The sequence below is a fragment of the Antechinus flavipes genome, chromosome 2 (assembly GCF_016432865.1).
Source record: "Antechinus flavipes isolate AdamAnt ecotype Samford, QLD, Australia chromosome 2, AdamAnt_v2, whole genome shotgun sequence".
In the NCBI taxonomy this organism is placed as follows: Eukaryota; Metazoa; Chordata; class Mammalia; order Dasyuromorphia; family Dasyuridae; genus Antechinus; species Antechinus flavipes.
Window position 1 is genome coordinate 498,053,880 of NC_067399.1, and position 18,039 is coordinate 498,071,918.

The 18,039-nt window shown below is 38.3% G+C and overlaps 2 protein-coding genes across 5 annotated transcripts in view; one reads left to right on the top strand and one right to left on the bottom strand.

The window, feature by feature from the left end:
• PRPF4 (pre-mRNA processing factor 4) overlaps window positions 1–17,429 on the bottom strand; it is a 28,443-nt gene extending 11,014 nt beyond the window's left edge. The window contains exons 1-6 of one of the 2 annotated variants that reach the window (XM_051980004.1): window positions 16,926–17,429; window positions 6,196–6,379; window positions 1,914–2,100; window positions 639–726; window positions 307–386; window positions 5–98 (exon numbers count right to left, since the gene is read on the bottom strand). In XM_051980004.1, the coding sequence (XP_051835964.1) occupies window positions 5–98; window positions 307–386; window positions 639–726; window positions 1,914–2,100; window positions 6,196–6,379; window positions 16,926–16,928 (636 nt within the window). In that variant the 5' untranslated portion in view covers window positions 16,929–17,429. Of the gene's footprint in view, window positions 1–4; window positions 99–306; window positions 387–638; window positions 727–1,913; window positions 2,101–6,195; window positions 6,380–7,774; window positions 7,889–16,925 lie in introns of those variants that run through there. The other variant, XM_051980003.1, reaches the window with a different exon arrangement.
• On the top strand, window positions 8,036–15,911 carry CDC26 (cell division cycle 26). Of its 3 annotated transcripts, none has more exons than XM_051980008.1 (3): window positions 8,036–8,126; window positions 9,674–9,773; window positions 15,449–15,911. In XM_051980008.1, exons 2-3 carry the CDS (start codon window positions 9,693–9,695, stop codon window positions 15,623–15,625), a joined length of 258 nt encoding a protein of 85 aa, XP_051835968.1. In that variant the 5' UTR covers window positions 8,036–8,126; window positions 9,674–9,692; the 3' UTR covers window positions 15,626–15,911. The 3 variants fall into 3 exon arrangements, with proteins under 3 accessions (XP_051835968.1, XP_051835967.1, XP_051835969.1); XM_051980007.1 differs by lacking the exon at window positions 8,036–8,126 and adding an exon at window positions 8,136–8,233 and having other exon boundaries at window positions 9,594–9,773; XM_051980009.1 differs by lacking the exon at window positions 8,036–8,126 and adding an exon at window positions 8,136–8,233.
• Window positions 17,430–18,039: the final 610 nt, after the last annotated feature.

Genomic DNA, 18,039 nt, shown 5'->3' on the forward strand with positions numbered 1-18,039 from the left:
TTACACGAAGAGATTTATGTAATTCCTGTTTCTGGGATGTCCTAGATGTCTCTGGAATCTCTTTATGGAGACGGGCTTCTTCCAAGCGCTTCATTGCTCTGTAACATAGGATACCATCATCATTATCATCATCATCAAACATATTTTAAATGTCCATCTAAAAACAACACTATGATTGGCAGCACTAAACAAGATTAGTTTCTGTATTGCATTTCATTTAAACATTGCTTCTAAGGCTAATTCTTACATTTTGGGAGATAACACTAAAAGACAGGTCTCACCCCTTATCCTAGGGTCTCTCCTTACCTGGGTAGTGAATAATTAGCAATCCACAGCCTAGCAGTCTTTAGGTTGTTGGATCCTTCATGGTACCAAGTTTGTTGATACTGAGGAACACATTAAGAAAAGAAATGTCAGTCTGAATTTTCCTCTCTCACCATCACTCAAGGTTGAAAGGTCAGCAATGGCCACACTTCATGTGTCTTAGCCAATGACAAACTAAAAACATAGACATACTCAAAAAGCACATTTTCTATACAGCAGACATCCTAATTCTAATGGCACAAATCCTGAAAAAAATAACAGAAGAGAAATCCCTTCCCTACCTTGCAGGCTAACAGTTAGCAGGGACATCTTACCTCCTCTTTGGACTTTTTGGATTTTTCATCATCCTTTTTGGTCTTTTTTAAGGCATCTGTGCCAACCACAGAGAGAATATTTCTCAATCTGTAAAAAGCAGGTAAGGATTTAAACTTAGTTGGTATGAGATTTTTAAAAAATAGTATATAAAAGAAAATGAATTTGTATTTTGGGGTCCAGAATTCTGATTTTATCAGTTTGGGAAACTCCAACTATGAAATATCCTTCCATTGATACAGATTAGTTTTCATAGGTCAAAAAGAATTTGTTAAGTGCTTAGTGCTATTTCATGTGATCCAGCAATTCTTTTATAACTCTTTCTTAGAAAGTTTCTAGAATACTGAGAGAGGTAGTAACTTTGTTCATATTCTCACAAGCAAGGCATTAATTCAGGTTTTCTTAATTTTAAGGCTTGCCTCTACCCACTAACCCAAACTGTCCCTCATAAAAGACAACCACCATTAAAACTAAGTCAAAATTGCAATAGTTTTTCCCCACCCAAAAATCTCAATAAAAAAAAATTCATCTATTTCTATTTCACTATTCTTTTTCTCAGGCATCCCCATCTCCTTTGCAGGCTCTAAATCCTACTATGCCAACTTCCCAGAATCCAGAAGCTCTATGTCTCCTTAAGACAAGGAGGTCTCTCTGAAGCTAGCCAATTTCCCCAGATCTGTTCATCTTTGTAACATACACATGATTCTTCCCAATCCTTTAACACCAATGGCACTGCTAGTTTACTTTGCTTTAGGCAGCTACATGTGGAAGGTAAAAGGTATCACTGTCTTCTCAAGTGATACATAAAATGAATATCTATTCTTTCTCAGATAACTTTTTAAGCTTCAAACACATATATTAATCTAACACCAAATTCTAATGTTTATTTAAAATAACAGTGTTATTCAAGTAGCCTTTTCATTGTATTTTTAAAAGTCCTCTTCAAAACGGCTTAAGAACCTTTTAAGAATCACTTAAGCAGCTAGGTGGCACAGTGGATAGAGCACCAGCTTGAAGTCAGGAGGATCTCAGTTCAAATGTGACCTCAGACACTTAATACTTCCTGTTGTGTGACCCTGGGTAAGTCATCTAACCCCAATTGCCTCAGGGGGAAAAAAATCTAAAAAAGGCAAGTAAAATAGTAGAGAAATAAGATGCCTCAAACCAATGATCAAAGTCTCAGCTTCACTGATAAGCTCAAATCTTGTGACTAGATTATAAAAAGGAGAAAAGTTTCGATATTTTGGGAAGTTAGTTAGTCATTCAGAAATAATCACCTCTCTCTCCTTTCAGCAGGGCCTTCACCAAAGAGTGTGATTGGTTCACCCAAAGCTCGAAGGCAAGCCTTAACTTCCGAGTCATCCGTGGAAACATTGATTTGCCTGGCTCGCTTCCGTCGCTCAAACTCAGCCAACACTTCTGCTTGCCTTTCACTGATATGTTCTTCAATTTCAAAAACCTCCCCTATATAAAGAAAAGGCAATATAGAATATAGTGATCAGGAATTCATCCTCCAAAAATGAGAAAGAAAAAACTATAATTTACTATTTATACCTAATACCTAGTTTAAAATTTCACAGCTTTAAATTTGGAACTATGCTCAAAAAGTTATCAAGCTGTGCATACCCTTTGATCCAGCAGTGTTTCTACTGGGCTTATACCCCAAAGAGATACTAAAGAAAGGAAAGGGACCTGTATGTGCCAAAATGTTTGTGGCAGCCCTGTTTGTAGTGGCTAGAAGCTGGAAAATGAAAGGATGTCCATCAATTGGAGAATGGTTGAGTAAATTGTGGTATATGAACGTTATGGAATATTATTTTTCTGTAAGAAACGACCAGCAGGATGAATACAGAGAGGACTGGCGAGACTTACATGAACTGATGCCGAGTGAAATGAGCAGAACCAGGAGATCAATATATACCTCAACAATGATACTGTTTGAGGATGTATTCTGATGGAAGTGGACCTCTTTGATAAAGAGAGCCTTAATTGATCAAAGATGGACAGAAGCAGCTACACCCAGAGAAAGAACACTGGAAATGAATATAAACTGCTTGCATTTATGTTTTTCCTCCCGGGTTATTTATACCTTCTGAATTCAATTCTCCCTGTGCAACAAGAAAACTGTTTGGTTCTGCACACATATATTGTATCTAGGATATACTGCAACCCATTCAACATGTAAAGGACTCTTGCCATCTGGGGGAAAGGGGTAGAGGGAGGGAGGGGAAAAATCGGAACAGAAATGAATGCAAGGGATAATGCTGTAAAAAATTACCCTGGCATGTGTTCTATCAATAAAAAATTATTTAAATAAATAAATAAAGTTAATTGGAGCAGAGGGAAAAAAAAATTTCACAGCTTTAAAAGGAGGGTAAAGACTCAGTGCTTTCTCATTCCATTTGATATAATCCCAACTAAACAAAAGAGCAAAACCCAAAATTTTGAAAGGGCAGATTCAGGAGCCCAGAATTATTGACACATTTAGTAAATTAACTGTTTAGATATTTTGTTTAAAAAGAAAAAGAAAGGTGTAAGTTATAACCTTGTGTTCAAAGCAAAGATGATATAGAAACACTAATACATGACTGATAAACTCCCCATAAAAATAAAATTCACAATTCTGCGGATACTCTGACAGATGAAATCTCTCCTAGGGTTGTGGACTGAGTATTCAATTATTTATAAATAAATTATAAATAAATAAATCTCCTTGGATTCATTTATATAAGCTAAGACAGGATATTTTGAATCCCTTAGGCAATCTGGGAAAACCTATAAACCCCCTTATCAGAATGTTTTTAAGGAGTTCTTTTCTTTCTCCCACCCCCATTTTACAAATTGTTTTTTAAGGAGTTATTTTCTTTTTCTGGTTCACAAATTCTGGTTTTCTGGGAATTGTTTTCTTTTTCCATTTTATCAACTCTTTTAATGAGTTACATGCTTTTTCCAAGCAAGGTTTTCATTTCGTTTCCCCACTTTTCTTCGAGTTTTCTTTTAAGATCCTTTTTAAGGTCTTCTAATGGCCTGCTGTGATGGGGACCAAGTTATATCACCTTTTGGGGCTTCATCTGGAGACGATCTGCTTTTAGTCTCCTCAAGGTTTGAAATCTATTCTTCTCTTTCACTATAAAAGTTGTCAATGGTCAGAGTTCTCTTTACTTTTTTAGTCATTTTTAAAAAAAGTTAAGCTCTGCTTTTAGGGCAAAAGAGGTTTTCCAAGCTTCCTCTACAAGCCAGCCACAGCTGCACTGGGTCAGTGCTGACTTGCTCCCAGTGCTGGGTGGGCATGGCCAAGTCCCATGAGATTCTGACGGGTTCACTATTTATCCATTGTGTTTGTGTTGGATGTTTTCTAACTACTCTGATGATCTACTGGCTTGCAACCAGGGCAGAGTGGACAACACTGCTGTAGATTCCTTCTAGCAAATTCTCTACCACGTGAAGTCTGTTCTGCCCTGCGAAGTCCGCAGAACTAATTCAGAGGCTGGAATTGCTAATTAGTCTGAGGGTTGGAGGAGGTCAGAAAGAAATGTGGTCCTCTCTGCCAGAAGTGTCTGGTTTTCTTTTTATATGCTTCTTCTCAGAATGTTTTTAAACATACAAAATTAAATATATGACAAAACAAGGCTAACAAATTATAGCGATCTAAATACAGATTGAGGCAGCTAGGCAGCAAAGCAAATAGATTGCAGGTCTGGAGTTAGGAAGACCTGAGTTCAAACCCAGCTTTAGACACTTACTAGCTGTGTCAATTAAATCACGTAACCCTGATTGTAGAGGGCTGAAACTCTTGAGTCAATGCAATGAGGTTGGTTCGAGCACTTAAGGCTAATTACCGACTGGACAATACTCTATGGGCATGTGCTTGGGGAATGGCCCTTCCCACTATCCTGTGCTGGATCGATAACTGGTGTATACAGAGAAGTATAGGAAAGACTAGGAGGTGGAGTAAGACTAGCCAGAGTCACTTTGGTAGTAGACGAGGGAGAAGGAAGGTTGTGGAGATTCTGCTTCCATACACTTCAATCCTATCTCTAAAGACCAAGAATAAAGACTAAGGACTTTTGCTTACTCTGACTCCAGCTGATTCTAAGTTATCCAGGGTCCTAATGCGGTCATCACATTTGACTGCTTTAGTTTCCTCAACAGCAAAATAATGAGAAAGAAATGGCAAACCACTTCAGTATCTTTGCCTAGAAAACCTCAATGGGGTTACAAAGAGTTGGATACAACTAAACTAATTGAAGAACAAAATACAGGGTTATTCTAAAAATAATTTTAAAATGCATTTTAAAATCTTTAACATTTGATAACTTAAAACTGCAGAGTCTGGGATATCCTGGATTTAAACAAGCAAAAAATAAAACAAGATTATGTAGGATCATGTAAAAAAATTATTTCTAAAACTGGAACCAATACTAAGGATTCTTGGCTAAGTTGTGGTGTCTCAGTCGTTTAGATGTAGTATAAAGAGAAAGGATAAAGTAAAAACATAGGAAAAGAAAAAAAAAAGGAATAAACATAACCACACTGGTCCAAAACAATATTGTTATAACAATGTTAAACTTGATCTTTGAGGAAGCAGAATATGATTATATGAACTTACTCTAAACAACTTTCTAGGAAAAATACTTATAATCCATAGGAATACGCCTCTAAAAAAAATTTAGGAGAGAAAAGGGCCTCTGGAAAGATACAAGATAAGAATGATTCTACTTGGAGAACTCTAACATTAAAGATAGGCACATATGAAACTCTAACATTCAAAATTAGGTACCAAGGAAATACAAAGACAAGACATTCTATTCAACAATTTTGTCTTTAACTACTTTGTATATGTTTGTATTTATTCAAATTTATGAAATATGTAAGTATGCATATTACATTTGTGTGTATATATACAAAAACATATACATATGTATCTGTTGTCTCTCTGAGTGTAGGGAGTGTTTCATTCTTTGCAACTACATGTTTAGTGTGTAAGATAGTGCCTGGTACAGTATAAGCATTTAATAAAACTAGCTGATTTAGTCCCTACCTTAAAGGAATTACAAAATAAACAATCACATAATAAATTAATGTAATACAATTTAGAATATTAATCCCAAAGAATATAAAGTTCTATAGCAGGGGTCGTTTTTAAATAGGGGGCCAGTTCACTATCCCTCAGACTGTGGGAGGGCCGGGCTATAGTAAAAACAAATACTTTTGTTTTGTGGGCCTTTAAATAAAGAAACTTCATAGTCCTGGGTGAGGGGATTAAACGACCTCAGCTACCGCATCTGGCCCACAGGCCGTAGTTTGAGGACCCTTGTTATGGGATCAGATAAGTTCTAGAAATATGGGGATGAAGGAGGCAAGTAAAATTTAGCCTTAGAGACACAATTTACAAACCAATTTTGTAAAGAGAAGTTCAAGGAAAGATTATTATTGACAATGCAAAACGTATTTTTATAAAGATTCAATGTAAAGGCAGAAGGCACCTAGCTTACAAAATCCTTATTTAAGGCCAGGCAGAATAGTCAAAACAAAAAACTGGTTCAAAATTAGTCTTACCAGATGTTATGTTAATATTTCCAGCCTCAATTCCAGCTTTAATTCCTTCTTTCCCCAACATCCCTGATTCCCCTCTGGCAAGACGCTCCTTCTCTTTCTCTTCCAAACTGCCATAGTAGATATGAGGCTTCTTCACCACAGGAGAGGCAGTGTCTTCAGGAGTCCTGCTAGGGGTTTTGGTTGCCTATAAAATCAAACAGCAGAATTAGCCTAAAGTAAGAGCTGGAACAACCTTCTGAGCTGCTTGTAGTATTAATTCTGCAATCAAATCCTATTCTTTATTCTATAGCTCTATAGCAAGATAGCAGATGGAGCTCTTTTCCCCCTCAGATAAGGCAGGAGTTGTTTTTTCACGTATGTGTCCCATAAGAGCATTCTTTGGACAAGAAATGTGTTGGATGAAATTAACAAACTCTGTCTTTCAGTGATTTTTCGAAAAATGATATTTTGATGCTTTGTTTATTTTATGAAATTGTAAAGCCTCTGAAGAAGGACCTCTCTTGGAGCTCCAGACTGAGTGTTCATTTATGCTACATATTAAGCTGGGGGCAGCTAGATGTCTTAACGGATAGATTCAAATTGGACTTCAGAAACACAACACTTTCTAGTGCAAATCACTTATCTCCAATTGCCCTCTTCCCTCCACTCCTCCCCCAAAAAAGAAAGAAAAAAACCTAAGCTTGCAATCATGAATTTGACATTGACAATGAATTATGTCTCCTTAGATTCATTTAGATAATAAATGTTTTCAAAGGAAAACATTTTGAGAGAATTTACCTCTGGTTAAACTAAATGAAATTCTAAACCAGGGGCTAGTTTTTCACATTTCATGCATACTACTTTAATCTATATAGAACTTTATAAATATCAAAGTATTTATACGTGCATAATCTCATTTTATCTTCAAAATAATCCTGTGAAGGCAGAAGGTTAAGGTTATCACCTTTTGATACAACCTTAGAGTTGAAGAGTCTAGGTCTTTTAGTCCATCCCTCAAGCATTCAAATTCTGTTCTTTCCTAACTGATGGTGAACTCACCATCTCTAAGACTTTCCCACGACTCTTGTTAGAAAGTCCTCCCCAAATCCTGAACTACTTCTTGCCTCTCGCCGCTTTCCTTTTAGAGATGACGAACTGGGATTAAGTGATCTGACCAAAGGCACAGAGCTAGGAATGGACAAAGCCACGACTAAAACGCAGGTGATGGAACACGAAATGTCAGAGGGGAGAAGAACGCAAGGCGGTATCTAATCTAGTGCACACTCTTTACCGGAGGACATGGAGCGAGGAATTACCAAGTCTGAGGAGAGCTGGGAAGAGATGACAAATCTCCCACCTCCCGGCATATGGCCATTTATAATAGCCATGCCCTCTTTTAGAACTCCAATCCCCGCCAACTTCAAACCCCCAGCTGTGGCCTGAGGTCCCTCTGGAGGGCCCCCAAGCTCAGGAGGCTATCCCCCTGCCCCTGCTCTCCCTGAACGCGGGTTCTATGGAAGCGACAGAAGCCAATTCTGACTCCCAAACATGTGGGCAGAGAGCTCCCAATCAACCCCACACACCAAAGCCAGAGCCTCACCGTGGCCGAAGCTCGAGAAGAAGCCATGTCGTGGTGGGAATTTCAATCACCGGGGGAACAAACCACCACAGCCACCGACTTCAGCGCCGGAGCGTTCAATCCACGCTCAGGAGAGCGGAAACTTCGAAACGCACCGGAAATAGCGTACAACCGGAACTACACGGAGTCCGCCAGCCCAGGGGAGGCGCAGAGCAGGCTTGGGGAGTCTAGTCATTGCCAAGGAGTATCTTTTCCGGCTTGTAGGATAAGGCTCAGAGCATTCTGGGAGGCGTAATCGGTAGCGACGAATAAGGAAGGGACTGCGAGGCATCCCGGGAAGCGTAGTCCTTGCGATTGAGCCTACTGTAGGTTGGTAGGTACAGGGAAAGGCAGAGTGGAGCGGGCTGGCGCGAGTAAGGATCTGAGAAATCGGTTTTACCCTGGGACTGGGCTAAACCAAACTAAGCCAAGCGAGGGGAGGTGGGTGTTAGGATGAAGAGTTGCTTCGAGCCAAGCACCTAATACTGGGGAGGGGAGTCCGAGGAGGGCGGAAAGGGAAGGGAACGCGATCTGGGAGGGAGGAGGAGCCGGAGGCAGGCGGACGAGCTTCGGGTTCCAGTCAGCTCCGATTTGATGGCCTGCCCCTCTGCTGCCATGGAAACGTTGACCCTGACCTCGACAATCTATCTCCTTTCCCCCATCTAATCCCACTGACTTGAGGGGGAGTGGGTCAGCTCTCCCATTTTACAGATGGAAAAACTTAGGGCCGGGGAGTGAACCCGGATTTGAGGTTGGGGCACTCCCTCCACCCCCCACTTTCGCCATCATTTCCTTTCCCGACGTTTCTCTTCTCCTCCTCCTCCTCTCATTAAGGAGATAGGAAAAAAAGTTTAGATGGTGGGGAATGGGAGCCACTGAGAAATTGCTTACCCTTTTGAGACCACTATATATTCCGTTGATATGCTGACCCTGCCGTTTGGTCCATCTCTCAGATCCCTTGCCATGAACTTTGAACACAGGAGTAAAGTGGGTATGGAGAGTGTGTTCAGTATGCCCAGAATTCCAAAACACAGTAGGAAATCATATGCTGGCATACATACTTATTGAGGAACTTCTGTCTATCCAGGGCCAATAACTATTCTTTATTACAAAAAAAGAAGGAGCTATATAATATGCAGAAAGGTTGTTAAATCAATCCTGATAATTGGGGAAGTTAATATTGCTAATAGGAATCTATTAGGAGAGGAAAGAAAAATATTCAGAAATGACATCATAAGAAAAATCATTAAAACTTTTTAAGGATATGAAAAGCCAAAAAAAAAAAGGCTCTTTAAAATTTAGATCATGAAGCTAAAAAATAAGACCCTAGGATTGTTGATTTGTGATAATGTGATCCTCTAAAGATATCTTAGTATATATCTATACAGTTGTTTATTTCTCTTTTTTATTACTTGAAAAGCAATTTGCATCAAGTCATCCTATGTGTATGTGTCAAAGAGAATTCTCTTAGGATTAGGAAGCCAAGCACTTTTACAATCATTTTGAAATGAAATGAAATTATTAATTATGCTTTTAAAGGTGATCACAAATCCATAAAAACCCCCTTGAAGGGCATTAAACTGATTGTTACTATCCATTCCATAAATGGTAATTCACTATGAATTAAGGAAAGTTATTTTTAAGCTGTTTGTCAAATTTGTACATTTCCCTGAGAATGCTTTATTAAAGGACTTCTCTTGATTTTATATCAGAATCATTAATACTTAATGCTTCCTGAAGTTTAGGAGGTTGTGTGTACATTTATGGTATCATTGTTTGGCTTTTATGTGTTTGTTTGCAGACACATCTATCACCACCAGAATATGGTGGAGCTTCTTCCTTCTCCCTAAATTTTGATAGCTCAGTGGATTTGGCTTATAGGTGTTGAACTATTACCAGGATGCTCCGTCGAAAACCTACTCGCCTGGAGCTGAAGCTAGATGACATTGAGGAATTTGAGAGTATCCGGAAGGATCTAGAGGTAAGCTGCTACATCTTGGGAGTTGTTTTGTTTGTTTTTGCTGAGGCAGTTGGGGTTAAGTGACTTGTCCAGGGTCACACAGCTAGGAAGTGTTAAGTGTATGAGGCCACATTTGAACTCAGGTCCTCCTAACTTCAGGGCTGGTGCTCTATCTACTGTGCCACCTAGCTGCCCCTGGGGGTTTTTTTTAGGGGGGATTTGCTATCTTAGTCTAAATATTCTGTCTAGGAGAGTATTTCAGTCGGGAGAAGAATCCTAAAAAGAGGGTAGGTGTCCACATCATTACTTGAAAGAACCTTGATTTGAAAGTCACTTCACAGAAAAATAATCACTTTTATACAGAATACATGTATAAATTTGAAACAATAATAAAAATTTTTATATTATGTAGCAAGAAGGGCAAACCACACATGAATCTGAAACTCAGTCATTTTGCATGTTGTAGTGAATATGAATAGTTTTTATTATGTATTTTAAAAGTTTGATGGACTGCTAAGTGGTATGGTGGATAGTCTGGAGTCAGGAAGACCTGAGTTCAAATACAACCTCAGACACTAGTTTTGTGACCCTGGGCAAGTCACTTACCCCTGTTTGCCTCAGTTTCCTCATCTCAAAAAAAGGATGGCAAATTACTTGAGTATCTTTCCCCCCAAAAAAACCCAGATGGGGTCACAAAGAGTCATACACAACTGAAAATAACAAAACTAACCAAGACTGAACAAAAAAAGTTTGAATTTAATTATGTCATCAATTACATATATTTACTCTAAAAATAGTATGAAATTTTTCTATTATTAAAATGTTTTGTAAACCAGCTTTCCTTTCCTCTAAAGAACTGTAGAATGCTTTCAGCATCATAATTTTTAACTTTAACAAAACTCAAGAGGAGTATAACCTGGGCCTCTGGTGTGTCATCATCCTTCACTCCATACTTGTATGAAGGCTTTCAGCATGAGCCTTGTTGGGAATGCACCCTTATTTGCCTCCTGCTGGCTATGTGTGTTGGGTATAAAGGAATGTTACAGACTCTATGGGTTCAGAGCAAAGCCAGAGATCTTAAGTGAAGGGTCTATATGAGGACCAGAGAGCACAGTTTGGGAGTTCAAAAAGAGAACCACAAATGTCAAATTGAAAAACTAGAAGTGAAGCATACACTTTGGGCACAGGGTTTCAAGGAAAGTTTCTGGACTAACAGGCATCGTGAGTCCAAAGGCATTTTGCCCAGAGGAGAATGAGGATTTAGGGCTTTACAGCTGTATTTTGTGCCAGGACTTCAGGTTTCCCAGAACCTAGGAGCCAGAATTCTGGTTTTCTCTGTTGATTTCCTCATTGGGAACTTCACATACCAATGAAATCACTGGTTGAATCCAACCCTCCCATCTCCCATCACCAATCAATTTCCACAGTTTTTTTGAGACTAAGTCTCAGCAGGCTGATTTCAGACAAGCCTGAAGAGACTTACATGAACTGATGCTAAGTGAAATGAATAGAACCAAGAGAGCATCGTACACAGCAACATTAAAATTATGTGATGATAAGCTGTGATGGACTTGGTCTTTTAAACAAGGAATAATTTAAGGCAATTTCAATAGACTTGTGATGGAAAGAGCCATCCCCATCCAGACAAAAGAGATGGAAGATAAATCACAGCATAGTATTTTGACCTTTTTTGTTTGCTTGTTTTGCTTTCTCATTTTCCCCTTTTGACCTGATTTTTCTTATGCAACATGATAAATGTGGAAATATGTTCAGAAGAATCGCACATGTTTAACTTGTATTGTGTTGCTTGCTGTTTAGGGGAGGAGGAGGAAGAAAAATTTGGACATGGTTTTACAAGGGTGAATGTTTAAAACTATCTTTTCATGTATTTTGAAAAATAAAAAGCTATTATTTTTTAAAAAGAGAATAAGTCTTGGGGGGACAGTTAAGAAACTTTGGTTGTAATGAGGCTTATGAAATGCCAGCATATTGAACTTTGACTCTGCTGCATCAGCTAATCAATGTTGAGTCACTAGTGTCACCAATACAATTAACATGAAGATTTGTCCAGTCAGCAGAACAGGTGGACATTACAAGAAAAATAGAAGTCAATCAGGTTGGTGCACTGCCACATTTCAAGATTTAAAACACAGCACTGTGTACATGCATAGGCTTTTCAGATGACTATTTCTTAGGGCTGATGTTGCATCCATAGTCAGACTCTAGTCACTAAATTAGGTGTTTGTACAACAAAAGTTCACTTTGGGAAGTACATGGAGTGGTGGTGATGGTGATAGAGGAATGAATACTGCCTAAAAAGATTCATGTAGCAACAATGAATAACTATTTCATTTAGCAATTTTCTTTCCTTTCATGGCTTAAAGCAATGTATATAGTAACGTGTGTGTGTGTGTGTGTGTGTGTGTGTGTGTCCTGTAAAAGAATAAATATATTTACCTTCTGATATTTGTAGATCATATGGCAGGAAGCTAATTAAGACAGTCTCTGATATGTTTTACACAGTGGTTTCAGAAGCTTGCTTTTTTAGTTCTTTCTCCCCAACTTTCTCCCCCAAAAAGCCTTTTGTTGTTGTTCAGTCATGTCTGACTCTATGACCTGATGTGAAATTTTCTTGGTGAAGATACTGGACTACTTTGGAGTTCATTTTACAGATGAAGAAACTGGAGCAAATAGGATTAAGTGACTTGCCTAGCATCACACACCAATAAATATCTGTGGCCGAATTTGAACTTATAAAATTGAGTCTTTCTGACTCTTAGGCCCATCACTCTATTCACTATGTCACAGAGCTGCCCTAAAAATCTCCTTGAGCAGAAATTTAATTATACTACTTATTAGTGGCATAGATTAGAGATCTAGTTGCTCCAAGTCATTATTAATCAGAGAAATGGAAATTAAGACGACTCTGAGATACCACTACACACCTGTTAGATTGGCTAGAATGACTGGGAAAGGTAATGTGGAATGTGGGAGGGGATGTGGGAAAACAGGGACACTGATACATTGTTGGTGGCATTGTGAATACATCAAGCCATTCTGGAGAGCAATTGGAAACTATGCTCAAAAAATTATCAAACTGTGCATACCCTTTTTTTTTTTTTATTTAATTTTATTTAATAATAACTTTGTATTGACAGAATCCATGCCAGGATAATTTTTACACAACATTATCCCTTGCAATCACTTATGTTTCGTTTTTTCCCCTCCCTCCCTCCCCCCCCCCCAAGATGGCAAGCAGTCCTATATATGTTAAATATGTTGCAGTATATCCTAGATACAATACATATTTGCAGAACCGAACAGTTCTCCCGCTGCACAGGGAGAATTGGATTCAGAAGGTAAAAATAACTCGGGAAGAAAATCAAAAGTCAAATAGTTCACATTAATTTCCCAGTATTCCTTCTTTGGGTGTAGCTGTTTCTGTCCATCATTTATCCAATGAAACTCAGTTAAGTCTCTTTGTCAGAGAAATCCACTTCCATCAGAATACATCCTCATACAATATCGTTGTCGAAGTGTATAATGATCTCCTGGTTCTGCTCATCTCACTTAGCATCAGTCCATGTAGGTCTCTCCAAGCCTCTCTGTATTCATCCTGCTGGTCATTCCTTACAGAGCAATAATATTCCATAACATTCATATACCACAATTTACCCAGCCATTCTCCAATTGATGGGCATCCATTCATTTTCCAGTTTCTAGCCACTACAAACAGGGCTGCTACAAACATTTTGGCACATACAGGTCCCCTTCCCTTTTTTAGTATCTCTTTGGGGTATAAGCCCAATAGAAACACTGCTGGATCAAAGGGTGTGCATACCCTTTGATCCAGTAATGTTACTACTGGGCTTATACCCCAAAGAGATCATAAAGAAGGGAAAGGGATCTGTATGTGCCAAAATGTTTGTGGCAACCCTGTTTGTAGTGGCTAGAAACTGGAAAACGAACCTAACCCTAACCCTTTTATATTGTGATGAACTTCATTTTGGGAGCAGAGTTTTTTTTATTTTGTAATATTCCTGCAATGAACTGCATAAGAGGGAGGTCAGTATAAGATAGATTGAAGGTCAATCTTGAGAGACAGAATTTACTCCATAAAGTATATGAGTTTAGAAAATGAGGAAGTTTATTTCCAAAAGACAGATGGAAAGGACCATGACCAAGAATCAAAAGTAAACATAACAAAATTATAAAGATCAAGCAAGATCAAATGAAAACATATGAGAAAACATTTCCAATCTACAACTTGGTGGCAGTGGGAGATCCACAGATGTTTTATGCTGCACATGTTTCGGGGTTTTCTCAATCTACTGATCAATTATGCTGACCTCACCCAACAACTGGAAAATGGTTAGGTATATTGTGGTATATGATTATTATAGAATATTATTGTTCTGTAAGAAATGACCAGCAGGATGAATACAGAGAGACTGGCGAGACTTACATGAACTGATGCTAAGTGAAATGAGCAGAACCAGGAGATCATTATATACCTCAACAACAATACTGTATGAGGATGTATTCTGATGGAAGTGGATTTCTTCGACAAAGAGATCTAACTCAGTTTCATTTGATCAAGGATGGACAGAAGCAGCTATACCCAAAGAAAGAACATTGGGAAATAAATGTAAACTGCTTGCATTTTTGTTTTTCTTACCAGGTTATTTATACCTTCTGAATCCAATTCTCCCTGTGCAACAAGAAAACTGTTCGATTCTGCACACATATATTGAATCTAGGATATAAGGTTACATATTCAACTTGTATAGGACTGCTTGCCATCTGGGGGAGAGGGTAAAGGGAGGGAGGGGAAAAGTCGGAACAGAAGTGAGTGCAAGGGATAATGTTGTAAAAAAAAATTACCCAGGCATGGGTTCTGTCAATAAAATGTTATTTAAAAAAAAAAAAGAGTGGAGATCTAGTAAACCTGGAGAGGTTTAAACTTTTTTTAAACTTATGTCTTATGAAAAGTATTTGATCAGATAAAATATTTTGAATTTACTATTTTTAAGTGATCAGAGAAAACAATAGCAGAATAATGAAATATAGAGGCAATTAGGTATCATGGTGGATAGAATACTGGAAGTGGATTCAAGAAGATTCAAGTTCAAATATGGTTTCAGAGATTTGCTTTGTGAGGCTAGTCACTTAGCCTCTATCTGTTTCCTCATCTGTAAAATGGGGATAATAATTACACTTATTTCCCAGAGTTGTGAATACAAAATGAGATCATATTTGTAAAATACTTTACAAACCTTAAAGTATTACATAAACATCATCATATAGTAATTTAAGTATCTAATGAAAGATTTCAGATTTAACATTTTTTTATCATTACCTCTTAGGAAGCTATTATCATTTTCAGTTTTATTAATTTTCATAATCAAGATAGAGAGGTTTAAGATACTCATTCACTAGTCTGCTCATTTTGAAAAGGTAATAAGTGAAAAAAAGAAAAGAAAAGATAGTAAGTGAAGCAGAGAGTTTGTAAATTCAAGGTAGTCATTTTGTGAGTGGGTGCAAAGTTCTTTATAAAAGATATTTATTTACCAGACTTTATATCAAAATTTTGAAAAAATTAAAGCTCTTGTTAGTTTCCTTTTTCTTTATCATGAGTATTCTGAACAGTACACTAATTCATTCATGCATTATTTCTAAACTTTTTCTATTTTCAGACCCGTAAAAAACAAAGAGAAGAGGTGGATGTGGTGGGAGCCAGTGATGGGGAAGGAGCTATTGGCCTGAGCAGTGACCACAAGACCCGAGAACAAATGATCAATGACCGAATTGGTTATAAGCCTCAGCCCAAACCCAATAATCGTTCCTCTCAGTTTGGAAGCTTTGAGTTTTAGAATTTATAGAAAAAACTATCCTGTGCCTTACTTTGAAAAAGCAATGAGGTGAAGGAAAAGTTAAAATATTTACAGAACTGAATGCTTGAAGATTATCGGAATAATTTGCCTTCTTGAGATCCTAGTGAGGCTTAGTTTCTTTATTCAAGAAAAATTTGAACTATAGTTGGTGTCTGGAACATTGTCATCTTCCTCTCCAGAGAAATTGTATTTTGTTTTTGAAAATAAAGACAAGAAATAAATAAGTAATAAAAATAAAAATAAAGACAACTTTAGAAAATGAAAATTTTTAGTTGACTCAATTACCAATGAGTGGGAACATATGTTTTAGCCCCAAGAATCCAAGTGGATGTTGTTTTGGAGAATAAAAAAATGTTCTTCATTAGAATCTACAATAACTGAAGTTTTTCTGTCATTTGGTAGTATATTTGATGAAGAGCATCTGGGGGTACCCTTGCAGGCTAGGTTAGTGTCATCCTTTTCATATCTAAGTAGTTTTCTTTGTGCTTTTCTACATTCTTCAAAAGTTATGTGTAACGACCGCACTAGCATCCAGGACGCCCCAGAATCAGCGGGAGTCAGGATAAGCAAAAGTCCATCTTTATTCTTGGTCTTAGATTCAGGATTTAACAGGATGGAAGCAGAATCTCCGCAACCGCCCTCTCCTCTTCTACCACCAAGAGTGTGTCCCTGGCTAGCTTTACTCCACCCTCTAATCCCTCCTACATTCCTCTATACATCAATCATTGAGCCAGTATGCCCAGTGGAAAGGACCATTTTCCAAGCATATGCCCATAGAGTACTGTCCAATCAGTAGTTAGCCTCAAGCGCTCAGCAGTCCCAACCTCAGTGCATTCCAATAGTTTCAGCCCTCTACAGTTATGGACAAGTCTAGATGATTTTCCTTCGGCTCAGGATTTCCTGAAACTTTCTCCATGCCTTTGGGAGGCTAAGTTCGTGGCAGGCCCCATTTTCAAACTGGCTTACACCTTCTCTTTCTTTCTCTCATTTTGTTTTTCCAATCTTCAACAGGAAAATAAAGGAAAACATAACCAATCCTTGTAAGAAATAGGTAGTCAAGCAAAATAAATTTATGCTTTGCCATGTCTAAAATCAGATCTCATTATCTTGCAGCCACCCCTTCTCTACCTCCAGCTTCCAGTGGAAGTGAGAAGAGATGGGTGCCCCATGTGTCTCCAGGTTCTGGAGAAAGGAGGGTATGTTACCTTCTCCCTCTGCTATCTCCCACCTAGACTTCCACCTTCTGTGGGAGTGGAATGTAGAGAGGTGGGCATCTTACCATTGCATCCTGAGCATCTTCTGTTTAATCTCAAGCCGCATGTGGAAGAAATGTCATTCCATCACACCAGCCTCCTGTTCTGAGATGAGGGAAAGGGAGCCATTCACCAGCCAGATGTCCTGCCTTGGGAGAAGGAGCATATTCAATACTATTTCTGCTCCAAGTTCTTATTTCCTCATTTGAATTGTCCAGTGCTCTGAAGAGATTGAGATCATAATATTACTGACAATGAAAATATACAAACTTTTCACTTAAATGATTAATAACTTATCTCCTCCCCAGCCCCGTGATTCTGAATCTTAGTATATTGTCATCTAATCCCCTCTTCCCAGTTCCCCAGAGGATGATTCCTTATATACATAACACACACCCAAACAAATCTCAACTAAAAGCTTCCTATCCCTTTTCTTTTACCATTCCTTCCATTTTCTGACTCTCATTGAGACCTCGCTCCTTCTGGATGACACAGCTTCCTGGCCTTCCCATCCAGTACTGGCTTTACTTTTATTCATTCTCCATTCTTCCCCTTCTCACTCCCCCACTCCTCCCCACACCCCAAATACAATACTCATTTGCCATTATTATTTTCAGGTTTTCCTCAATGAGTCCAGTACCTGGCTCACAATCTTTCTTTCCCAATTGTTCTCCTACAATGGGACTTCAGCATAAACATTGATAGATACCCCTCTTTTAGTTGATACTCCCAAGTCCTCAATTTGATTTTCCATGACCTACTCCTTTACCTTATTTCAATCACAGAAAGTTGATCATACCCTTGATTTTGCCAGTATCCATAAATGAATCACCTCTGTCTTCATGCACTCAAATTTCCTTGTCTGATTATAGAGGATTGGCCTTCCACCTTCGTCTGGGCCTCCCAAAACCAAACCCTTTTCTTAATCTACAATGAACTCTAATCCTTTAATTCAGTTCTCTCCCTGGCCTTCAACCCCATATTAGCCAGTCATTCAATCAACAAGCATTTGTTAGGGGCTTAATATGTGCCAGACTTGGGGATACAAAGAAAGACAAAAACATTATCTCCAAGAACTCACATCTTAATAAAGAAATTATATACAAAATTTAGTACATATAAAATATGTAGAGTTGATTG